Source organism: Mixophyes fleayi, chromosome 2 (assembly GCF_038048845.1).
Source record: "Mixophyes fleayi isolate aMixFle1 chromosome 2, aMixFle1.hap1, whole genome shotgun sequence".
Taxonomy (NCBI): Eukaryota; Metazoa; Chordata; class Amphibia; order Anura; family Limnodynastidae; genus Mixophyes; species Mixophyes fleayi.
In genome coordinates this window covers 327,889,334-327,914,273 of record NC_134403.1, presented here as the reverse complement: position 1 = coordinate 327,914,273, position 24,940 = coordinate 327,889,334, and the positions used below count along the sequence as shown (strand labels likewise).

Here is a 24,940-nt window from a genome sequence, read left to right as displayed (position 1 = left end):
CCCATCTACCTTCCTAGCTACACTGTACAACCCTTTATGCCAGGTCACACACCCCACCTCCATTGCTGGAAGGCTGCCACTAGCCTGGCACCTCATGCCTTCCAGTGAGGGATCAGAGAGCTGTATTAAAATGGACTTCGGCGCCGGGAGGGTTAAGATAGGTGCAGCCGGAACTCGGAGGACCCAGCCACACAGGGTATACATATACATCATGATGTAGTAACTGGTTATTACCCACAAATTATTTTAGATTGTATTAATAGATTATATTGCTACCTACAAATAGGTTGTTAAAAACCAAAAGTTTAGAAACTGTAAATATTTTTGCAGAGATTTACCTTTCACTTCAATGGTGTTTCTAGAGTGTAGAACCCTGATTTATGTTAAGTGTTTTTTCCCTACACACCAATAAGAAAGTTGAATGTGTCTATTGATTTGGTTCAAATCAGGCTGTTAATAATAGTTTTACTATTATTAAGCTTTAATTAAAGGGCGCCACATAAGGTCTGCATTGCCCTACAAAGGGAAAACAACAAGTACATGTTATAACAGTACAAAACTGTAAACAACACTACAACTACAGGCACTGGGGTGCAAGGGGTATATCCAGCGCAGGCAGAAACCTGTACCCATTAGCGTGGCCCCAACTAAAAGGTTTAGAGCCTCTGAAAGAGGTGCAAACACAATGAAGGAGTAGAGGAATTGGGAAGTGAGCCCAAGGCGGAGGTGTGCAGCGTAGTTGGTGAGTAAAAGTTATAGATCATGAGAACAGGAGGGAAGAGGGTCCTGCTCTCTAAAACTTACAATCTAAAGGGAAAGGGGAAAAACAAATGGTTGACACATGGGGGTGTGCCAGTGTAAGGGGTTTGAGAGCAAGAATCACGAGTGGGATAGATGGAGGATGAAAGAGGGTGAGGTATACTACATGGTGAAAGAGTGGAGGACTGGCAGGCTATTCTAAACAGGTGGGTTTTCAATGACCGTTTGAAGCACAGGCTAGCGGATAGTCAAGGGGAGGCCGGGAGGAATTATGTATGGAGATGAGATTGGAGATTTAGGGAGCAGTGGATTTGGAGAGGGCCCTGTAGGTGAGGGTGAAGAGTTTGAAGAGGATTCTGTAGGGGAAGGGGAGCCAGTGTAAGATTTGGCAGAGAGGGGAGGCAGACGTGGAGCAGCGAGAGAGGAAGATAAGTCTAGCTGCAGCATTAAGTACAGACTGAAGCAAGACTGGAGTGGGGGAGGCCAGTAAGGAGAAGGTTGCAGTAGTTGAGATGAGATATGATAAGCGAGTGAAAAAGAGTTTTGGTGGCATCCTGGGAGAGGAAGGGTCTGATATGGGCGATGTTGCGGTGCTGGAAGAGCAGGATTGCACAAGAGATTGAATGTGAAAGGAAGTAGTCAAGAATGACACCCAGACAACAAAGTTGGAGAACAGAGGAGATAGTGGTGTTAACAGTGAGAGAGGTTGGGAGGGGAGGAGACTCTTGATGGAGGATAGACAATGAGTTTGGTTTTGGCCATGTTAAGTTTGAGAAGCATAAGGACATCCAGGAGGAGATGGCAGAGAGGCAACTGGACATCCGAGAGAGGAGGGAAAGGGAGAAATAAGGAGATGAGAGGTAGAGTTGAGTGGCATCTGCATAGATGTGGCACTGGAGGCCGAAGTAACTGATTAGTTCACCCAGAGAGGGGGTATACAGAGAAAAAAAGCAGAGAGCCAAGGACAGAACCCTGTGGGAGTCCTCCAGGAAGGATGGATTGGGGGGGTATGGCAGACCAGAGATAGAAACAGAGAAGGAACGATTGGCGAGGTAGGAGGGGAACTACGAAAGTACAGTGTCAGAAAGGACAAGGTTGGGGAGGAAGGTAGAAAGAAGAGACGTGGGCAGCAGAGTCAAGAGTGGTGGTGATGGTGTGGTTGTAGAGGGAGGCCACCTGGTTGGGGCAGGCCAGAGTGGATTGAATGGTGCAGGAGTACTAGGAAGAGGATCAGCGGGAGAGAATAAAGACAGCAATGTGTATGTAACAGACTAACTGACGTGCAACACACAGGATATTATATTTCTGCACCACCCACTCCATACACACACACACACACACACACACACACACAAACACACACACAAACACACACACAAACACACACACAAACACACACTCTACAATGGATGATTCTCTGGAGCCCGTCACACTTGGGCTTTACTCTTGTTAATTAAATTTATCCCCGCAGGCGCAATGCAAACAGGGCATAAACAGAGGTACATTTGTCACCCACCAGCATGGGAATGGGACAGATCCATTTTGATGGAGAGGATGATGTTCTCTGAACGAAAGGCACGGTAAGAGTCATGAGGCTGGATGGAAGAGAACTCTGTGAGGAAGTCAGGGGAGCGAAGTGCTACATTATGATGATCATGTGGGTTCCCGTGGCACAGCCACTGCAGGTCAAAGGTCATAGAGAGGTTGGGCAAGTGAAGAAAGCAGCAGTCATCATACCTACAGAATATGCAAAACATGTTATAAACAAGCAATAGTGTATATTTTACATGTTCAATAAGAATTTCATTGATATTCGGCATGCTGGTCTTTTATGACTGTTGCATGCTTGAAAAATCATGCTGCAATTGAAACATTGTTTTCAATTCACATTTGTGTTTTAATACAGCAGTATTTCACAAATCCAGACCCAAAAATTTTACAGTCTAGAGAAACCTTATGTTCAAAATCATTCTTGGTGATACCACCTTCAGACAGAAGGTTTGTCAGTAAGACAGACACAGAAATAATTCAGTTACACAACTCACTTGGAAGCTGTGCGTACATTGACATCCAAGTCGCCTTTAAAAGTGAATTGTCCAGGATTCCAAGCAAATTTAAGATGGTTCCATTCCCAGTGCATGTTCTCTGTGGTGTTATATGGGTCCTTAAAAACATAGATAACAGATCTGTAGGACTGCAGAGTCACTAACCTGACAACACTGCATTTGCTGAAATCTTTACCTCCGTAGCCAGCTGATGTAGATTAGCCTGTTCAATGTCCATGCGGAAATACCCATGAAGAAGCAGTCTGCTCTTGTCCCACCATGGCAACGGGGCGCTGGGATCCATGGAAGGTTTGGTAAGAAGGTCAATATACTGCCCCACCAAGGTCCAGGCTGGGTCCCAGCATGGTCCCCACACAATGGTGTATAGCTGAATCTCAGCTGCAACCAACATGGTATAACAATCTCACAAACAGTCCAGCCCAAAGAACAACAACTGCAAATGTATAATTTATCATAAACTGGTATTTAAAGAGCAAGTAAAAACCACTAGTTATAATAAGTATGTATCAAAGGCTGTGGACTACTAAACTGAATAGATTACATTAAATAGTAGGAGTTTTTATACATAACTAAATGCGTTCATCATACTCTCTCACACTCTGCCAATGTTAGGAGGGAGCTCCTTCTAACTTAACAGGCAAACAGTGGACACTTGTTAAGTATATGAGCACTGCACTGCTTCCACATGTCTATGTGGAAGCAATACTGCTTCAAAGCGCCTACTGGCTGGATGGCTGAAGTCAGTGAATAAATGATCATATTGGCCACGCAGTGGGAGATTTGAAAACGGCCTCTGGTTTTGTGGCTTATTTTGGGCTCTTGGTTGCAGCTGAAGCCTTCTTATAGGACTCGGGCACTGTCTTTTCATAGCAACAGTTTTAGTACTTGTTAACGAAAGGCAAGGCTGACAAACTACAGATGTTTCCAAATCTCCCACTGAATGTAGTTTATTCACTAGCTTCAGTCAGACATCTAGAGATTTAAAACAATGGTTCAAGTGGAAGCAGCGTTGCACAAGTAAGTTATAGTTGCGCCTGTATAATTAACAAGAACCCAAAGCTCATGTGTAGAAATGTACTATGTGGATTAGTAGTTTTATATCCATGGACAACAATATCATATCAACTCTGCCTGCAGAATCAGCTTTTTGAAATGTATCAAACCCAAATCAGAATATTGTGCTAAATAAGTGGAAGGATCTTTAGCAGTAGTGGAGCGGGGAGTTAATTTATTTTTTAACATGGTTACAATGGAAAATAAGGTTAATACTAAACAATGTATTTTACCATAATAGTTAATATATGGATATTTCAATTGTGGGGTTTATTGGTCCGCCCATGTACTACACACATTCAGCGCAGACATAAGTTTAGTACGATTAAAGTAAGATTAAAGTAAGTGTTTAACAATAAAGTAGGTAAACAGTGAACATCAACAAGTTATATATTGTTATGTCAGCATGTGAGGAGCAACAAAGATTAATAATTAATTTCCCACATATCCTCTTATGATGAGGTGTGCTTTCAGAATGGAGGAAGGTAAGGTGCTATGACTGGTCTTACCCAGCACACAAAACATATTTACATTAAAATCACACACACAACAGATCTCTAACAATGTATAGAAAATCTATTGTTGAAAATGTACTGCTCATAAAGAACAATAAGGTTTTTAAAGTTGGTTTTACAGTGCATATGCTAGAAAAACAAACAAATGTGTGCTTCCTGATAACTAGAGGGTTAAAGGAGAAGAGGAGGCAATAACCTGTCCACAACCATGGAACTTAACCTCATTAGCGAGTCTGTGTTCCTCTGATTGCTGATGATGGCTGAGTAAGTGGCTTTCAAACACAGCACCAGAGCTTTAAAAGAGCACTACAACGAAATGACAAGAGCCACGGCAGAAAAACTTACTTGGAAATTAAAACTGGGATATTTTTATTTTACATCATTTGGAGGAAACAAAGAATTATAGCTCATTGACGCTATATTGATTCTGTTAAGTGCAATCTATCCAACTGGCACAGAAATTTGTGCTATATATACTCAATGTTTTCAAATCTCAAAACCACTCTAATACAGATAAAAATACAACAATATATATATTCCCAACTAAGTGTGCTTCATTTTATACACAGCAGTATAATAACTAAAGAGGTGTTAAAATACATTAACATATCCCTAGAATGTTGAGGAAAAGATAGATGTATGTGCATAATGCACAGTAAAATGAATGTGTGTATTGCAGGAAAGAATATAGTCTTTTACTAGAAACTGCAGATATTGGCTACTCACAGTGAAAGTCATGGAAGAATTTTAGAGGTGGCATGTTTCGTTCTACTGTTGAATCCCCCCATGGTGCCCCCAAATGGACAACTTGTTTCCTGCGTGCACTGGCTTGTCCGATCTGCTCAGCGCCAAGCAGTCTCCCCGAAAGATGCCAGTCCCGGATTTCAAAGAGATATCGAGGATAGTCACGGATTCGCACTGAAACCCAATGATATGAGAGTTCAAGGTAACACTTCTAACAAAATAGTATAATATTATTGTGTAACAAATTGCAGTAAATTTTTCTTGCAAAAACACAAAAAGGCCTAAAAAAATAAACTATCAATCAGATTCAATCAAAAAATGCAGAACAGCAAATTAAACCCATAGCCAGGTCTACTGGTAGACAAAGTATCTAAACATTGGTGTCAAACATATTTGTCATTCAAGTATCCTATATCTGATTTTCATACATGTCCTTGCCATTTATCAGAGAATTGTCACCTAGAAATGTCTGATTTTTGACATTTCTGAAGTCAGTGTAAAAAGTCCCATTTAGACTCATTAATTTTCGGTGACTGATGTTATGGCTAATTAAAAGGCCCTCTGGTGGTGTCCCCTAACCTACTGAGTGACATTTAGACTGATTTTTTACACTGACAGTTTCATTTTGAAGAAATACAATTTATTGATCACTCAACTATTTTAATGACGGAAGCAAGATCTTAGACGCTCCACAATATACGTAGGGGTGTGCTAACTAGTATACTTACCACCCCTGCAATTGCCCCTGTGCACCACATAGACGCCATCACAGTACAGCTGTATTAAGGCTGCCCTTTCATTAAACTACCAAAACTGCTTTATTATACAAAAGGTTAAGTGTAGCAAAACATAATGTAATAAAATGAAAATGAGAAAAACTAAACTATTTTTTGATTTTTGTCAAATAGGATTTTGTTTATATACTCACGAGAAATCCTTTTTTCTGATTCCATCTGGGGGAAACTACCATAGATTGTAGGAGGGGAGCGTGGGAGTTGGCACTTAGCATGTTTAGCATTAAGTTAACTAGTTGACAGACCCCTCCCCTCTGCAACCCCCCTTTAGTTCATCAGTGTAATTCTACAGCCCCAAGGAAGGGGAGAAAAACAACCAAAGACAAAATAGCAGAAGAGCAGAAGCGAAGTAACTGTGTCCGCCAAATGGGATCAGAGAAAGGGATTAAATCGAGAGTATAAAAAGTCCTATTTTGGTATTGGTGCGTAATGGTAGGGACCTTCTGTTACACTGTGGTGCCACCTCTCTCACATTCACGTTCATGGCGTCCTGGAGTGTCAAAGGATATCTCTATTAGCCAGTTATAAGTCCTCGACACCATCCCTTTGGTGAGTGGGGAATGCAAACACAAAGGGAGCGAGGGGCCTAAGAGTGTCAGAGGCGGGCAAAGACATAGCGAAGTGTCGGACCTGGAAGTACTTAAAGAAAAGCGGGCGAAAAGATTCAAACTTATGCTGAAGATCTGAGATAGAGGCCCACTTTCCGTTAACCACCAGGTCCGAGACCACACGTATCTCCGTACGTTTCCAGAGTCTAAATTGCTGTGGCTGGCCACCTGGAGGGAAATGCGGGTTGCTCCAGAGGGGAGTTAGAGGGGAGATAAGGGAGGATAGTTTGTGCTTAAGCCGGTACGAGTCCCATAGGGACAAACAAAATTTGAGCAATTGGAGTAAAGAGGCCCCCTGTGGCCTGTCCAGTCTGGAGAGGCATACATTATATTTCTGCGGTATTCATTTTATAAATCGCTAACTATCCACTCATATTTATTGCAACATAAAATATTTTACTTCAGGCAATGTTGAGAGTCTAATACAAACAATAGTTACTTCTTGAAGAAAACGACTAATAAAAAAATATAAATGTTAATCTCTCATTGGAAGCAGCTACATATATTTGGGAAATGAAGGCAACACTCACCATAAAATGTTTTTAGAGAGCATTTCATCATGCGACACCATTGGATAACCAGTGGTAGCCCTTCGGAAGGAAAAGGGCTGACACTGTCAATGTCCCTCATGTTTTCCAGCACCTTCTCCTGCCCATGTAGAGATTTGTCTGCTAAGGCAACTACCTCCAGGTCCGCCATGGTCCAGGTCAGGAGAGACTTCCGCATGGGAGTGTTGCTGTAAAGGCGACGGGAGCGCTGGATGTATATTTCTATGTTTTTCTTTTCCAGTGATGCATAAAGCTCTTCGATTTTTCGCGCTGGCAGCAGCTCCCCATGCTGTTTGCGTAGGGCAACTACTTTATCATCGAGCAGCCTTAGTCTCTTGGCACTTTCTTTGCTCTCATCTTTCATCAGCTCATAATTATCTCTTAGTTTCACTTCAAAAACATCATCTAAGAACGCAAAAGAAAATTGTTTAACTCTTAGCACAAGGTCTGGTGGGAGAGGCTCGGGTCCAGTTCTTGGAGAACGGTGCAGTCCTTTCAGCCACTTTTGCACACCTATGGCCTGGTCAAGTATGCAGGAGAAGTCATAACGGTGAGGAAATTCCATGGAAACATTACTACAAGCCAGAACCCAGGCTCGGTTCCTCTCCGTGAGCAGCGAGTTAAAGTGGCTGCGATGCAGCAGCATGTCCTCCACTTCAGGCAGTCTCTGTGCATCTATGTCTTTAAACAAGAATATGTTGTGCCCATCGGCATTGACCGTTACTTCAGGGCAGCGCAACTGAAGAGATCCCTCATGTTTACCGAGCCACATATTCTGAGCTTTGATTAAGAAATAGTTCTCTGGAGAAACAGTGACTTGCAGGCTCACGGAGCTCAACTCCAGTGTAATCTGCATTGCCTTTCTATAAGAACCTGGATGTCCTGAAACTGGACTCCGAGACTGCTGGGGCGAACAGTCTTGTGAGTCATTGTTGGCCGACTCAGAAACCTGGGTTCTATTGGTTAAGGTTGTGAATAGCATATTCCTACACTGCAGGGTAGACAAGGTATGTTGATACAAGTACATGTGATCCCAGGGACTCCAGTGAAGGACCAGCTCTTCCCCAAACTGCACCTGTCACAGCAGAGAAACACATATTTACCATTTAGCAATTTGTTATCCTATCTAAGAACATATATACATTTGAAAATCAGTGGTCTAAATCCTAGACTAAAAGTGAAGATGCAGAATACCATATGGACACATTCCAGTAGATCAACTTATCAAGAGAATCTTGCTCCAATGTATTTCCAGTTAGAGAAACACATAATATCATCATCTCTGTAACCCTCAAAGAAATAAATGGGCGTTTGCAATCCATATTGAAATGAACAGTGTGGGAGTGGGAGTGTTTCATGGTAATAACTTCCACCCAACTTACATCTAAATTGTGTATAGTGGTGTAGTAAGACAAAGACATTATGGAGAAGAAGAGCAGCGGTTCATTAATGTCTAGGGCTTTGCAGCACGTTTCCATCTTCTCAGTAATGGATTTCAGCAGAGACAAGGCCACACCTTGCAGGCTCAGACTGCACATCTCTGCACTTCCTACTACAGTAAGCAGGTCTATCCTCACCTGCGAGGCACCTTAGAAATAGAAAGTTAAAAAAAAAAAAAAAAGATTAAGCTGCATTTATTAAAGAACATATTCATAGACTGTTTCATAATGTATTATATAGTATAGGCCAACTGATTTATTGCATACAGTTCAAAAAAGCCGGTTTCTGGGTATTTTACTAATAAACCGCTAAGAGATTCTGGATATGATCTGTAATGAACAAATGGTAAATGTTACAGTACATAGCATACTGTGCCCCTGCTGACACCATCCACAGAGTGTGTGATATCTCCAATGCGTTTTGTTCCCAGAATGTGGGATCTTCTCAAGGACAAACCCTTGAGAGAAAGTCCCACATTCTAGAGAAGAACACACACCCACAGACTCTGGAGAGTAACTGCACACTCCCTACGTTGTCATACTATGTATCCACAGACCGTTAGGTACAGTAACATTGGCTCATTACAGCCCAAAACCAGAATCCCTAACAGAATATTTGTGAAATGAGAGCTGAAGATTTGTTAAATTTTTTAATTTTAGGGGATAGACTCCTCTTCTAGTGGTCTTGACGATATTTTCAATAAAAGGTTGGTAGTAGCACTATCCATATCTATATAGTTTACTAATAAGACCTGGGAAATTTTGGCAGCCAGCTCAGAGTGTGCTGCTGCAATTACATCTATTAACACAGGTACAGGATAAGCGCAGTTTGGAAGGCGCCATTAGTGTAACTGTGGGGACACCATCACAAGGCTATTGTACAGGAACCAAGCTGACCAAGAGCGGCCATCAGCACCAGATGCTTACAGTAATCCCTTACTAAGCCACCAGTGATCTTATTCCCTGGGATAATACTCTTCCGGGAACCCATGCAAACCAAGCCATGACGTATTATCATATATACCTGACTCTTGTACGCTCTGTCTGTGATCTCTAGGATGGGGTACAGAGTTGGATTTCTGTTTCAGTGGTGGGAAGGGAGGGGTGATCTTCTGTGTACTTAGGAGAGGTGCGTGGCATACCCTTGGGCACAGAAGGGGAGATGTGACATCCAATTTGATAGAACGGTACATGGAGTGAACAACACTTGTTCTGGGTCTCTGTCATTACTATTATAGTAGAATATCCTTGCAGGAGGGGTTAGACTAAGGGTAAGAACATAACCTTTTATACCCCCACTGTCCTGCGTTACTGTTCCCTGTGCACTGGCTGCAGCATGGATGGATTTACCCCTGGCATACGCACTTAGTTTCTTGTGTGTGTTACTAACCTTTACTTTGTCAGACACTTCACTATGTGGTGAAGAGTTAAAATATGAGCTGCACACAATCATACTTACCCACCAGGTTGGACAATGTAAACAGATTCACTTCTTCCACACGGACATCCACTTTCCAGAGGAGACCCGGTTTGCTGCTGGGATCCCCACATGGAGAAGTAGAAGAGACTGGGTCCCTTAAGGCTGGCACAGGACGCTTAGATGCTAGTGGCATCAGACTCAGAACACGCAGGATACACTCTGCGCATGTGTCCGAGAACTCTACCTGCAATCCTTGCACAGTGGAGTCTATGAAGAGGGTGTCTGCTTGTATGATACCTACACCCAATGATTGGTTGTAGCTGCCCTGAAAACAGAAAATAAGCAACATAAAAGAACAGTACACAACAGCAGCTTTTATAGCTGCTAATAAGTCATAAAACAATTAAAAGCAACCACAAAACGATCATAAGCAATTTGAATTAAAAAAAAGTTATGTCATGCAGAGATAGTCAGTATGTACTGATTCCACAAGGACATAACCCTTCTTAATCAAACATTTATAGAGTATATTCTGGCATTCTCTCCCATCCTAACAAATAAAATTACTGGATCACTAATAAACAGGGGTTAAATGTAACCAGTGCACTAACTGAAGGAAAATAATGTACAAATTAAAAAAGCAGCTATGATTGATATACCATAAAACTTCTTCTGTTATATAGGACATTTAGTTATATTTCTCTGGTATCATTTTATCATAGTAGAACCACCTTGCAGCCCTAACTCATTGTGTCTCACCTGCAAACTAAAGGAGTCCAGCACACAAGCCTCGCCCCAGATGTGCGTGTTTGGAGGATGGAGAGCCTGTTGGATATGAGAGTCTTTGCCCACACGCCAACATAAGTTGCTGACTGAGAGTTGAGCTCTCTGGTGGAGGTTCTGTGTGCGCAGGTGCTTAAACTCTGAGTGAGGAACAGGAGTTTAGACAACACTTTCATAAGAGTTACAATATATTGCAGCTGAAGGATTTAGAGATAAATGAAGCTCAGACCTACACTATACATTAACAAAATGCTACTTACCTAACATTTTTAAATACTAAAAGCTTATCAAAGAATCAAGACAGCAAAAACCAATGGCTGTTTGCAGAATATTTTTTGGGTTAATTTTCGACACACCAGAACACGTACCTTAACTCTAACAAATAACCACTGGAGTAACATAACAGAAGGAAGAACAAGAAAGGTTCATCACTTACCGAGAGAAACAGATGAAAATCCTACGGCAAAAGGCTGTGCTTCATCAAGTTGGACAGACACACTGACATTAGAGATGTTGGAGTTGAAAACAATTGGGGCTAATATCACAGGAAGAGGTCTAGAATGAGGCAAAGGGCGTTAGTTAGAGACAATGCCCTGGACTGTAAACAGAAAAATCAAATCACAATATTTAATGCAAATGGGAACAACATTCACAAAAGGGTAAAAAACACGGCCCAGGAGGAAGGGAACTTGCTTAGAAAAGAACTCAGATTCCTTTAACCCTTCTATCCACCATGGATTTCAGTTTTTGCATAGCCATGAGGAATTGGGTAAGTAAAAACCCAGACAAAAACGGAGAGCAATCATGTCAGAGACAATGACATGTACTGGTACAAGTCCAAATCTTAGTGCCCGTTCTACATCTAGGGTGTGAGAATGGACAGTTTCTACTGCACTGGGAAAAGATAGACAAGAAAGATAACCTGACCATATCCTTGTGGAAACAGACGAACTTGGGAACAGACGATAGCAACCACCATTTTGCATTTTGGATCCCTGTGAGAGGAGCATATGGCCAGGTAGCTTTGTAGGACATCTACCTCAATAGGCCACCCGCCCCCCAGGAAATAGGAGTGCACCAGACTGAGGTCTTACAGAGGAATTGGGTGGCGGAACAGTGGGCTTACATGAAACCTCCCCAGCAGAAATGTCTGACCTCCCAGATGGAGGAATGCAAATTTAGAAGACCCAACAGTGCACGATCCACTAACTTCAGAATGCTGAGAGACAGCCCCTTGTCTAGGCTGCCTTGGAGAAAGACAAAGATTGAGGCAAGACTAAGTTTGAGAGAGACATTGAAAGCAGACAGGGGAGGGAGAAAGTCAGGAAAAACCTCACTAAAGCCAACATAAAAACACAAGAAACAGATTATTTGTGTCACTAAGCTGATTGAGGACAACGCTAGAAACTAAGCTTCCTTTTTTGGAAGAGGGTTAAAGTAGGTATAGGAGAGGCTTCTTTATCCAAATATCATACCTCCTGTAGGTAGTGTTCAATTCCAATGGGACCCTCTGCACTTAAAAATACTATACATATATGAAATATACTAAAGAAAGCTCACATAAGGGCATGTTTTCATTTTTTATATATTAAAAGGGAAGTAATTAATTTTCATAATTTTGAGTTCACAAGAATCGATTTTCTTTAACTCACCGATTGTTTTTGGTTGAGGCATTCGAGTCCCTTTGTAAATACCGATCCAGCTCCAGTAAGCTGAACCAGTGAGAGAACTCCTGGTGGCGGTAGTGAATGATACAAGTATTAAGAGACACATTACTCTGAACATCAATGGAGGTGACCTGATGAGACATAGCACAAAATAAATGAAAAGGTATTTCCTGGTATTGACAATTTTCCAGTTATGTCATTGGATTAGTTAGACACTATAAATTCCAAAAGTTTCATTTGAGCTGAAATCAATGAAAATCATTTATTTGGCAATATGCATTTAGCATATAGCTAGAATAGCATCAAACAAATAAATGAGACGTTTTGGAAAAGAGAAAAAAAAAATAAGAAAAAGAAAAGAAAGAGCATTTTTTTTATTTGCGATAAATCCATGTCTCAGATTCCTCCTGGGGGACACTGCTACCATGGGGTTGAGAGAGTGGAGGTGGCACTTAATAGGTTAAGTTTGTTAATGCATCAAAGCTAAAAACTCCCCTCTGCAACCCCCTGTAGCCTCTCCAATCAAAGTATAAAGCCCCAAGGAAGGGGAGTCAACCAACGAGAGGCCAAACAGCAGAAGAACAGAAGGGAGGTAACGCAGTTTCCCCCGGATGGAGTCAGAGAAACGGATTTATCGCAAGTATAAAAATTCTCTTTTCTCTTTCATCCCATCTGGGGGACACTGCTACCATGGGGACATTCTAAAGCAGCCCCCTTAAGGGAGGGACCGCTCCAATTTCCCGGCACGAATAGCACTACTACCAAAAGTGGCGTTTGCTGACGCAAATATATTGAATTGATAACATTTTGTACAAGGTATGGACCGACGACCACGTAGCTGCTCTGCACAAGTGATCAGCTGAGGCCCCATTTTGCGCAGCCCAGGACCCCCCTACTGAATGGGTAGAATGGGCTACAATACGATCTGACACTGGTCTGTTAGCCTTGACATAAGCCTGCTTAATAATAGACGTAAGCCACCTAGCAATCGATTGCTTGGAGGCCGGCCACCTTCGTTTAGTAGTCAAACAAAACAAATAAAGAATACATACGGCGAATCCCTCCTGACATAAATTCTTAGAGCCCTGACCACATCCTGAAACTCCATGGAACCTGTCCCTGACTGTGGGCCACCCCCTTGAATACCGGAAACACTATTTCTTGGTTCACTTGAAAGCTGGATTGCACCATTGGTAGGAAAGTGGTAACTGTTCTGAAAACCGCCCCGTCATCGTGAAAGATAAGATATGGATCATGACATGGGAGAGCACCCAATTCGGAAACTCTATGAGCCAATGCAATAGCTAGTAGAAATACAACATTCATAGTAAAGAACCATAAATCTGCAGTGTGTAGTGGTTCAAAAGGAGGCTCTTGAAGCATATTAAGCACCAGGTTAAGATCCCAGGGAGCCATTGGTGGAACATATGGAGTTTGGATTTGCAGGACTCAGTGCAAGAAGATTCTGACATCCGGAATGCCTGCCAAGCACAGGTGAAAATATACCGAAAGCCCGCATCCAAGCCATCCTGGAGAAAAGCCAGAAGACGAAAGGCAGCCGTGTGTCATGGTCGGCTCTCAAACCATCTGATGTAGGGTCGTCATATGCAATGGTAAATACGAGTCAAAACTGTTTTTCTAGCCCAAAGGCGGGTGTTCACTACTCGTGGAGAGAACCCTCTAGACCTCCACAGGTTGGCCTCAACAGCCCTGCAGCTAAATTGAGCCGAGGCAATTCCTGATGTGTGAATGGTCCATACTGAAGGTCTTCTCCAGAATGTTGGTGGGGAGAGAAGAATGGCAAGCGGTCCAGAGTCCCTGGCGCCGTAAATGAAGTACCACAGCCCCCCATCCTGTCAGGCTGGCGCCTGTGGTTACTTAGATTCAGGACCATGGGGCAAAGAACCTTCCCATTATCAGATTGTCCTAGACCTTCCACCATCTGAGGAAAGCCTTCGCCTCTGGCGATAATTGTATCCGTTGTCCCTCTAATCTCAGATGGGATCCTGACTACTTCCTTAAGAGGTCCCATTGGAAGCAGCACGAGTTCAGTCGACCATAAGGAATGCTCTTGAAAGTCGGTATCATCTTTCCTAATAGACGCATGCACAAGTGTACTGACGGTCTGCAGCATGTCATAACCCGATCTGTCAGGTTCCTCAGGGATTGAGATTTGTCCTGCGGAAGGAAAAACTTTTTTTGCACAGAATAAATTGTGACTTTTCGATTTAGGAGTCACCTGTGCATCTCCAGGATCCCGACAGTGAGAACCAGGTGCTGACTCAGCTGGAAAGCAGAGGAGACTGTTATGAGTAGATCGTCCAGATAGGGCATCTTTTCATTCCAGGGGAGTGCAAGACAGGCTGCCATTACTGCCATTATTTTTGTAAACACTCTTGGGTACTGTCGAAAGGCCAAATGGGAAAGCTCTGAATTGATAGTGAGACGGTCCCACTGTGAATTTGAGAAAGGCCTGATGAGCCTTCCAGACAGGTATTAGAAGGTAGGCATCCTTGATGTCTATAGACGCCATGAATTGATATGGTTCCAGTCCACTGGTGATGGACCTGAGGGATTCCATTCGAAACCTGACAACTCGTAAGTGTCAGTTTAACTGTTTTAGATTTAGAACAGGTCGGAACGATCCATCCGTCTTTGGGACCAAAAAGAGATTGGAGTAGAACCCTTGTCTTTTTTGGTGTTCCGGAACCTGGCAGAACCTGGCAGATGAAAGAAGAGAGGCAACACATGTAAGCATCACCTGTTTCTTTCGAGGGTAGCGGGGTAAACTGTTTGCGAAGAACCGACAAGGTGCCAAATCTGATAGGTCCATCATATATCCTATCATCATGATCCCCCAAATCCAACGGTCTTCTGAGGACGCTGCACACTGATCTCTGAACAGTAGCAAACATCCACCCACTACCACAGCCACGAGGAGGGAAGAGAGACCATCAAACTGACTGTCCGGAACCTTGGGAGATGGACATTTCGTAGAGTAGGACGACCTACCCCTATACGATTGCTCTCCAGAAGCCGGAGTTCTCGGTCTATGTGTCTGGCCTCGCCAGAGGAGCCCCCATGAAAGGACTGTTGCCCTAGGATTCGGGACATTCACTGTGAGGAAGCTGCTTTTGCCTCCTGTGACCTGGCAAATCATGCTGTCCCGTTCAGGGCCGAATAACACTCCCCCCTGAATAAGGGAGTGATTCTAAAGACTATTTTGATTCGGTGTCTGCATCCCAGGACCTGAGTCATAAGGATCTCCTGGCCGCTACTGCGGTTGCAGAAATAGATGAAAAAATGGATGCTGCATTCTGGGCAGCCTTGTATAAGTATCCGGAAGTCTCTTTGAGATGCAGGGCAAGGGGGAGCAATTCCGAATTTTGTAGACCTGCTGCTAATTGGTCAGCCCATGTTTTCCATCGCCCTGCAAACCCATGCTGATGAAAACATAGGTCTGAATGAAGAATAGACTGTATCTTGTGGTCAGAATTATAATGCAGGGTGGCTCCTAGCTTTTTTGAAGAGACTCTGATCTGATGTTCTAGTCTCTTAAAGATCCTGAATACACAATGTCTGACGAACTACTACCACCAGGTCAATACCATGATATCTGGAAGACTCTTCTGGGTCTATGACCTGTGTAGAATCCTCTTCTGATTATTCCTCCGAATCAGAGGGTTAGAAGGGCATTAGTGGATCTGTGTCGCTTATTTTTGGGTAAAGGTTTTGGCGCATCCAAGAACTGGCTTAAGTCCTCTAACTAGGGAAGCCGACCAAGCCGGTTCCCCTGTAGGAGGTTCTAGTGAGGGGAGGACAGACGGAGCCCCAGCCCGTCCCAAGTCTGTGGACTCGGCGGTCCCCGTGGTCCTTAGTACCCTCCAGCAGTACCCTTTTCTTGTTCCTCCTCGAGTTTTCTTCTGTTAAAAATGCGATCTGCTGCATCTTATGCAGCAGTCGCTAGTAGAAGATTTCTGGGGGCTGGTTTACTGATGGCACAAGTACCCCGCCCTCCATTGATGAGGATGGGACTTGGTACAATCCAATATAGCGGCCCAGGCGTTGATTACTGTCGCTCTTTGTTGTTTTAGGCAGCGCCAGTATCTCGGTCCTGTATCAGCCTGGCAGCGGCTATAAGCCGCTTTTCAGCGCTGACTGTTTTTAAAAAGATTCAAATAAAAAAAAATAATTGTCTGAATAAGTGTGCTCCGTAAGCGAACAGAGTACACTGCTGCAAAAAATAAGTTAAATTAAGAGAAAAAAAGAAAATAAATTTATTTTTGTCATAAAAGCAAGCCCAACTCCCTTGGGCACTTAACTAAGACTGGAGAGGCTACAGGGGGTTGCAGAGGTTTGTCAGCTTTGATACAGTAACAAAGTTAACCTGTTAAATGCCAACTCCACCTCTACTCTCTCAACCCCATGTTAACAATGTCCCCCAGATAGGATGAAAGAGAAAATAGCATTAAATTACTTTCATAGACGTGGCCTGGCCCTTTTACGAAGCATATTATTATCGCTCTCAGTTCATCTGTGCTTTTCAGTCAAGACTTTCTATCACAAGGCAAAAGTTGCTTCAATTGTTTGCCTTGGAAAATAAAACAAAGCTGTTCTATGAATAAAATTGTATCCAATGTAGGAAGGACATCAGAGCAGAATCATTTACCAAGGCAACAAAAACAGGTTATAGTTTTTAATATAAATACATTGCTAAAAGCAAAGAAAGGAGATTTGCAAAGTATAGTGCCTTGCCTAAGTTGTAAATACAAACCAATATATTAAAAAGAGTTATAACCAATTTACCACATTTTAATAACTACAACAGAAACGTTTTTAAAGTTCCTTTGCAGCATTTACAATAATGGTGGAATGCAGCCAGAGTCATTATAAACAGTCCCTCACCTGTATACTGGCTTTCAAGTGATTCAAACAGATGATTCTTTGTCGACTCTGTGACAGTAATAAACCATCTAGAGAGGAAAGATGCAGAGAAACAATGTGGTATTATGTTACACAGATTGGTCCCTCTTACATTACTGTTGCCTTATCCCTTTGCAGCGCTTTCTAGCAATATTCACTGTTATAGCTGTAAAAATTATTTCCAAACAAACCTGATCTTTTCATTAAAAAAGTACATTGCTCGTCTTCCCTAAGAGATCCTTCTTATTGTTTTTCAAGCCTTTTCCTTTAGCTACATATTTGGTTTTACGGTTAGATGCAAACGCTTCTCTTCCCCCTTAGTAGTCCTGGGGTGGCTGGGGGTCCTGGCTCTGGCTTCAATCAACATTTCCCCCAGTTTCCATCTGTTCCCTATTCCATTCCCTGTCCAAGACACACTGTTACACAATTCAAGATACTTGGGTTTGTGTATTTTTTTATTACCATTACCGGATAGCTACAATCACTTGATTAACAAAAATAAATAAATTCTTAAAAAAAAAAAATAATAATAATTCACAGCATATTTCATGAGCACTGAACTAGCTACGATACATTAATGGATCACTCTACTTTGCCAACATCATCTCATGATCATAAGCTCATAGTGAGCTTCCAAATCATTTTAAATTCTCTAGGGCTAAACAAAATTTCCGCTTCTACCACTGGTCACGTTTCACTGTCACACAGATATAAAGCAGATAAAATACCTTCAATTAGGAGTTCAGAGCTCATTTGAGCCAGTTCTGAGGTACCAATGAACTTTCGCATGGGCAGCTGATCTTCCTCCCGTGTATAAGAAAACTGCAGGAGTTTGAGAGTCCAGTTTAAGTGCCTAGGAATAAGCAGAGCGTTGAAGCCTGTACATAGAGTAAAAGGATTACACTGTCCTCCTCTCCCTCTTGACAGCATGTTACAATTACCTCTGCTGGCTGTTCATGGACAGGACCACAGTGCTGCTTTCAAATCCCACATCTAGTTTGCAAGGGAATCTTGCTACTAGTTGCAGCCACTTAGGAGGTGTGATGTTTCCTGTGAACACATAGATTACAATGTAGTCACAAAAGTATCAGTTTAAATGTGGCAACGTACCAGTCGACCCGGTAGGGTCAATGCTTAAGTTAATTTTTTACTCTTACCTGACTGATCAATGAGCAAGAGATGACAAGGATTGGCCCACTTTTAGTATATTAAAAAACAAGGGGAAAAGCACTCCAACCAAATCACTCAGTCTAAATCTGGAATGAGCAGCTCTTAGGGAGAAAATCCCAATTCTCTAGCGACAATGTGAAAACACTCCTATAGTGCTCAGTTACAGTTAGTTAGCATTACAGTGAAAACATGTTTCTCAGGCTTGACATATCATTGAAATTTCCATACCTCATAAGCTTGTACTTGAGTGTTCCTGCCCTCTGCAATCCCCTTCTCAGCTACAAGGGGGGAGGGGGGCTCTGTAGAAACTGAACCTCTACAAATGACAACCAATATCCAGAACTTGCTGCATTAAAGTTAATGTTAGGACTGCCTGCCCCAAGTTATGCTGGTAATTCACTTCTCACACGGAGAGAATTGAAACCCAACATGGTAACTATTGACACTTGCACATCTCATTGTGTGGGTGACACAATGGGGTCCAGGCACAATAATATCTCTGCTATGGTCTCCTCTATATATAGGATCTTCCTTTGTAAAGTATCAATTTCTCCAGGGCTTCCTCTGGTACAGAGTTATACTAAAGGTGAAGACAGGTGGGGACATAATTTTTACAAACATTTCCAGAAAGATAATGATCCTTTAAGTCTTTTAAAAAAAGAAGCAGCATTAGATATCAAATACCCTATAAAAATTAAAAAAAAATTAAAAATCCTTATGCACATACGATATGGATAAAGCAGGGCCATCTTAGCAACATTATGGGCCCCCGGGCAAAGCAGTGCACTGGGGCCCCTATATATATATATATATATATATATATATATATATATATATATATATATATATATATATATATATATATATATATATATATATATGTATAGAGATACAGATATAGATATATAGAGATAAATGGATGTACTTGCTCAATGACCCTTGAAGAGTTCTTTTGCAGGATTATTTATTCTAATTAAGAGCCCTGCATATGGGGCCCCCTTGCCCGCGGGGCCCCCGGGCACCTGCCTATTGTGCCCAATGGAAAAGATAGCCCTGGGATAAAGTGTCTGATAAATTGGCAAATCCCAAATCTATTAATGATTAACAACCTGTGTCTGCCTGTTCCTCTTCATTGTTGCTCTCCTTTGTTTTGCCGTGCACTGTTGAAACCAGTCTCTTCTGCAGCAAGTCACTGTGAAACAGACTCTCGTGCACCTCTGAATGCAGACTACGCACCCTCAGACTGACTGCTCGCAAGCACTTTTCACTGATGCTGCACTCCAGAGTAAGAGCCAAGGACAGCTCTGCCAAACAAGCTTCATCCTGCAGAAGGGGAGAAAATGATCATTAGCATCTAAGACTATTTAAATGTCTCAACTAAGCATAAAAAAGATTCAACAAAAAAAACAAACAAAATAATAAAATCAGAAGAAAAAACAAACAAACATTTATTGGCTAACAGGAGGATTTGTTCAGCACTTTGCTACTTAGCAATTGGCCTAATTGGTGTAACTATTACTTCTTCTCTGGCAGGACACACAAAAAACCTGCATAAGGTTAGACCAGGGGTAGGCAAAATGCGGCCCGCGGGGCCGGCACGGGAGCCTTCAGCTGTGGCCTCCACCATGCTGCACCCGATCTCACTTATCCTTTGCAAGCAAACAATAAGAGTGAAGGGGAGCAGCTGGCTTCCTAGTCATGTGACCTCCTCTGCACAGCCAATCGGAGGAGTGGGGAGGAGTTCATGGAGCGCATTCTGGACTACATCCTCTCCCTTCTTCCTCTGCAGGCTCCAGCTGTTCAGGTAAGTGCGCAGAGGTCAGTGAGGGGAAGATCTAACTGGTATGGGTGGAACGTAAGTAAACCCAAGTAACATGTGGGGGTCTCACAGGATAAACATGGGGGTGTTGTGTGTTCTGAGGGCATGTAGTGATATTTTGGAGTAAGTGGCAGATCTGAGTGGTATGTCATGGAATTTTGGAATGAGTGATGTGGGGATGTCGAAATTGTTTAAAAATGAAGGATAGTGTATCCTTATGGAGGGCCCTTGAAGTATGTCTGGTTGCTCTTCACTGGGTGAGACAGAGAAGAAAAGCACACTTGGTGCCTAAAAAAGCAAAAATAAAATAAAAACTATGTTAAACTATTTACTGGTCCTGAAAATTAAGCCTAGGTCTACCTACTAAGGACACTAATGCAAAACTGGTTATCTAGTATCTTAACGTACGGCCTGAGGAGGCGTCAATTTGCTGATTTGCCATCCTTCCTGGAGGTATAACCTATAACCACCTGTTCATGAGAAATATAAGTTTTTAAGACAGAAATCCTTTACATAAGACATAACAAACATTGAATAAAGCTGCTAGAAAGTTTACCAGAACACACAGTTCAATAAAAAACATTTGTATGTGATCATTACCAAATATTTTGTTGGCGTACTCACCTGCTTATTGCTCTTTAGTAATTTGCTGTTCAGTTGGTTAAGGCTTAGTGTGTAGTCCATCCTGCAAGACAATCAGGAAACTAATAAGCCCAGTAAATGTATTCAACTTCTTTTGCGGGTACAGTAACAAATAGTTTTAAAGTGACACAAAGTGATGCAAACTGTGCTTGCTACGGTCATTTCAGTACTCAACTAGTTATTAGTTGCCAAGAAAGTCAAATGGTTTTCTGCAATTCTGCTCTTAAATATTGCTCAGACAGAAGATCATGTTGTAAATCCGCTTATTGCACCCACTACATCATTGTTCAACGCTATTCTACAGAACCTTGAATCACAAAATGTTTTTAAAGTAGATTTATGTAAAATAATAAGAATCTGTTGGGTAGATTCTCCACTATTGCATTAGGTGTAAATCAACTGAACGGCAAAAATTGCCAACACAGCAACAGGATTATGCAATCATTAGATAAATTTAATGAACACTCAAGTATGACATAATACAGACTATCCTGATGTCCCTTGATTCTCTATTAATTTAGGCCATGAATGAAGCTAAACCAATAATTATTTTAGAAGAAAAACTGAAAAAAAAAAAAAGTAAATTAATGAAGGAGATGGTCCTAAAGTGTAAATGGGTTGGATTTGACCTGTGTTGACTTTGTGATTCTATACTATGCCGTGGTACTTCTTGTTTGTATTTTAGTCTTATATTAACCATTCCCCTATTTTAAACCTTAAAATAAGGAGGATGATGTTGGGGGAATACAATATACAGGGTGGGGCATAAAGATCTCCCATATTTCGAGGGGGGCGCCATGTGATCTGTAGTGGGGGTAAAGAGGTGGGGTAGATTTAATTTGGTAGGTTCGGCTCTGCCGTTTTTAGTACCCATCATGAATTGGACCGGTGAACATTGGGGCTTTGTTGTTCGAGCGTATTAGGAGAACAACCTGTTATGCACGTTTTGTCGCTATTCAATAACGATTGTCGAATCTCGATTTGTGTTTACAACGGACAAATATTTATTCTCAAAAAGTAGCAGAATAATTCAAGCGAAATAATAATAAGTCGTTACTTATCGCAGGAGCTCTGGGTCCAGTGAACAGTCATTCAGGTCTGAAGTCTGTGGTCAAGATGACTGAACACTGGATGAAAAGCTCCTACTTATATGCAAACAAAAATACAGCAAAACAATGCCGACGGTGTGGCTTGCTTCTATTGGTCCAGGTTTCAGGAAGGTCCAGGAGGTTGCAGATCACAGGCTAGTTCAAACTAAAGAATCCAAAGGTGCGGGTCATCTCTCCAGGGCATGTGCTCCGATCTTCCCGCCAAGACTCCAGTTTTAACTAGTCCATTAGCATTTTATAGTCAGTATCACATTAAAGGTTTATTCCCTAACATCAATAACGAGAGTATGCAATGTGCGATCTCTTCGCTGAATGAACCGGACAGCTGCTGATGTAAAGAGGATTAATATGATACCAGACATGACACATTTTCTTTAACCTGTACCATATGTATTACTTATATGCATATAACTTATAATATTACACATAAACACTACTATATTTCGACATAAATAACTGTGTTGCAACTACAATTAATGTGTACTATTTACAAGTGTGTGTGTTTGTGTGAATGTATACAAAAGTGTAAAAACTGTTATTGCCACGTGTTGCGGCTGGACACGCCCTTCCATGCTGTAGCGTGCTCTACGCATATTTTCAGACAAAGACAACCAAGTTTGCTCGATATTAATTGAAATGACTTTATCCAATTTGCGGACTTCGACAAACCGTTCTGCGATAATGACGCAGAGAGCGTTCTGTACACGCTTCGCGCTAGGTCGAACTGCATCTGTACCAGATCGAAAAATGATTTTGTATGGATTTCTAGTCTTTGGGCAACTGGATCCAGACTGAAAAGAAAATCACCTGGCAGACCTAGGACCATTAGAAAGCCAGAAAATGTGGAAGCAGCGAGAGCATCCATTCAGCAACCACCAAGGTGTTGCGCTCATAAGCATGCCAGGGCACTGGGGATATCAAGTCAGAGTTTGAGGAGAATCTTACATGCCGATTTAAAATTACATCCTTACAAAATGATGTTGGTTCAAGGATTAAGCGAGGGAGATTATGCCAAGCGCAGAGCCCTATGTGACAAAATTTCTGATCAGGCTCTTGCTGCCGCCGTTCTTCTGAGTAGCAACGACGCTCACTTCCATATCAGTGGAGCCGTAAACATGTGACTTTTTCCTTTGGGGATACCTGAAGGAAAAGGTTTTCAAACATCGTCCACGATCTCATGAGGATTTGAAGGAAAGGATCAGACAGGAAATCAAAGCCATTCCACCCGATATGACTGAGAGCGATGGAGAAGTTCCGAGAACGTTTTCAGCAATGTATTACCAATGACGGCCGCCATTTATCCGATATGATTTTAAAACCCATTAAAACAAAAAACTTTTTTATGTTCTTTTCAGGAATAAATACATGTTTTCCTAAATAGTTTTGTTCATTTTTTTTATATCCTTTCAAAGTGTGGGAGATTTTTATGCCCCACCCTGTATTTTAATAGTAAAAAAAAAAAAGTTTAGTAATAAAATGCTTTGTCAAGATATTGAGATGGACTTTAAACAATAAGAGACTTGTAGGTCTTCATATCACCAGACTTATTTACAAATATTTGGAATGGCAAAGGAAAGGGGAAAGATGCAGTACTGCAATTAATTGGTATTCCTTATCTTAATGGAAATTTGCATTTGCACTCCCAATAGCTATCACCAAAGATACGCCAAGCCTCTTATGACAAGTAATGTACTTGCAGCAATGAAAATGCAGTTACATTAGTATCCAATCTCAGTGGCAGAAGTTCAAAATCTATTACTAAGGAAGGGAATAGATGGTTACCGTTTGCCATCGCTGTCCAATAAAATGCTTGTCTTTGAAAAGGTCACGTGCCAGAGAGACTCTGACTCAGCCACATTGAGAACCATAATATTCACAGAATCCAAGTGTACAGATAGTAACTGCAAGAGTCCAAAAGTAACAGATTTTTGTTAGAATTTCACAGCAATGTAACAACTAAAAAAACAGAATGGGAAAGACTCACAAAACTATCAGAGCACGACAAAGAAGGACTAAGCTACAAACCCACACTGTCAGAACAAATCTAAAAGGAAGGTTAATACAATGACATTCCTGGGCTGTGTGTTAAACTGAAATAAAATACCTGAGATAAGACTTTAACTATGGATGGGCTGAATGCAGTCTTGTCAGTTTGTTGCAATGGAAGTTCAGAAGCAGCATTAGGAGCTTGATGCGGAGGTGGCGATATCCCTTGTAGGTCAGTTCGAATACGGACCTCTCCAAAACACAGAGCAAAGTAGTGACTGAAAGTAAAGAAAGCCCATAAACACACACACGTGAAACATGATGAATGTGTCAGGGGAAAAAGCAGACTGTACAGAAACGAACTGGGGGATCTTTGTGGAAATATCAAAAGAAACATAAAATATGTAATTAGGTAGTCTAATTTCATCAAAACAATTTTGCTGAAAGTTAAATGTTATGGTGTTGGCAGAGTATACTATATTTTGAAGGAGATATAGAAACTTTCCATAAAGCCCAATGCCACACATCCCTCTACCTGTTGGCTGTGATAAAAACACTACAATAAACAACTAAAAACTATATAGATTTAAAAATATAATCCCAACCAGAAAAGGCCAGTCTTCATTAGTCAATAGTGGTGCTATATAAATAGATGATGATGATCTGGCAAACAAGTCAAAAGCTTTAAAGCCTGATGTGTCATATACAGCCCTCTGGGGGTGCCAGAGGAGTCATAAGAAGTGGTGACCTGAGGTACATACATATCTCTACTTCAAGTTCCTGGGACTACATAACAACGCACTTTTTTATTATTTATTTTTTTCAGTTGGATGGAGAAGGTTTGAGTACCCCAAGATTTAGCAAAGGGAATCTGGCCTTGTGGTTTTTACTTCCC

General features: G+C 41.7%; 1 protein-coding gene across 1 annotated transcript in view; it reads right to left on the bottom strand.

Annotated features, from left to right (window-relative positions):
* Window positions 1–24,940, bottom strand: part of BLTP2 (bridge-like lipid transfer protein family member 2) — a 73,709-nt gene that overhangs the window by 44,529 nt on the left and 4,240 nt on the right. Inside the window, exons 4-20 of the mRNA XM_075196812.1 lie at window positions 24,164–24,323; window positions 23,842–23,960; window positions 20,933–20,993; window positions 19,599–19,812; window positions 18,261–18,369; window positions 18,048–18,172; window positions 17,302–17,369; window positions 12,382–12,527; window positions 11,166–11,284; window positions 10,706–10,869; window positions 9,986–10,271; window positions 8,470–8,675; window positions 7,070–8,162; window positions 5,120–5,311; window positions 3,001–3,203; window positions 2,805–2,923; window positions 2,276–2,496 (exon numbers count right to left, since the gene is read on the bottom strand). Of these exons, the coding sequence (XP_075052913.1) occupies window positions 2,276–2,496; window positions 2,805–2,923; window positions 3,001–3,203; window positions 5,120–5,311; window positions 7,070–8,162; window positions 8,470–8,675; window positions 9,986–10,271; window positions 10,706–10,869; window positions 11,166–11,284; window positions 12,382–12,527; window positions 17,302–17,369; window positions 18,048–18,172; window positions 18,261–18,369; window positions 19,599–19,812; window positions 20,933–20,993; window positions 23,842–23,960; window positions 24,164–24,323 (3,605 nt within the window). The remainder of the gene's footprint in view (window positions 1–2,275; window positions 2,497–2,804; window positions 2,924–3,000; window positions 3,204–5,119; window positions 5,312–7,069; window positions 8,163–8,469; window positions 8,676–9,985; window positions 10,272–10,705; window positions 10,870–11,165; window positions 11,285–12,381; window positions 12,528–17,301; window positions 17,370–18,047; window positions 18,173–18,260; window positions 18,370–19,598; window positions 19,813–20,932; window positions 20,994–23,841; window positions 23,961–24,163; window positions 24,324–24,940) is intronic.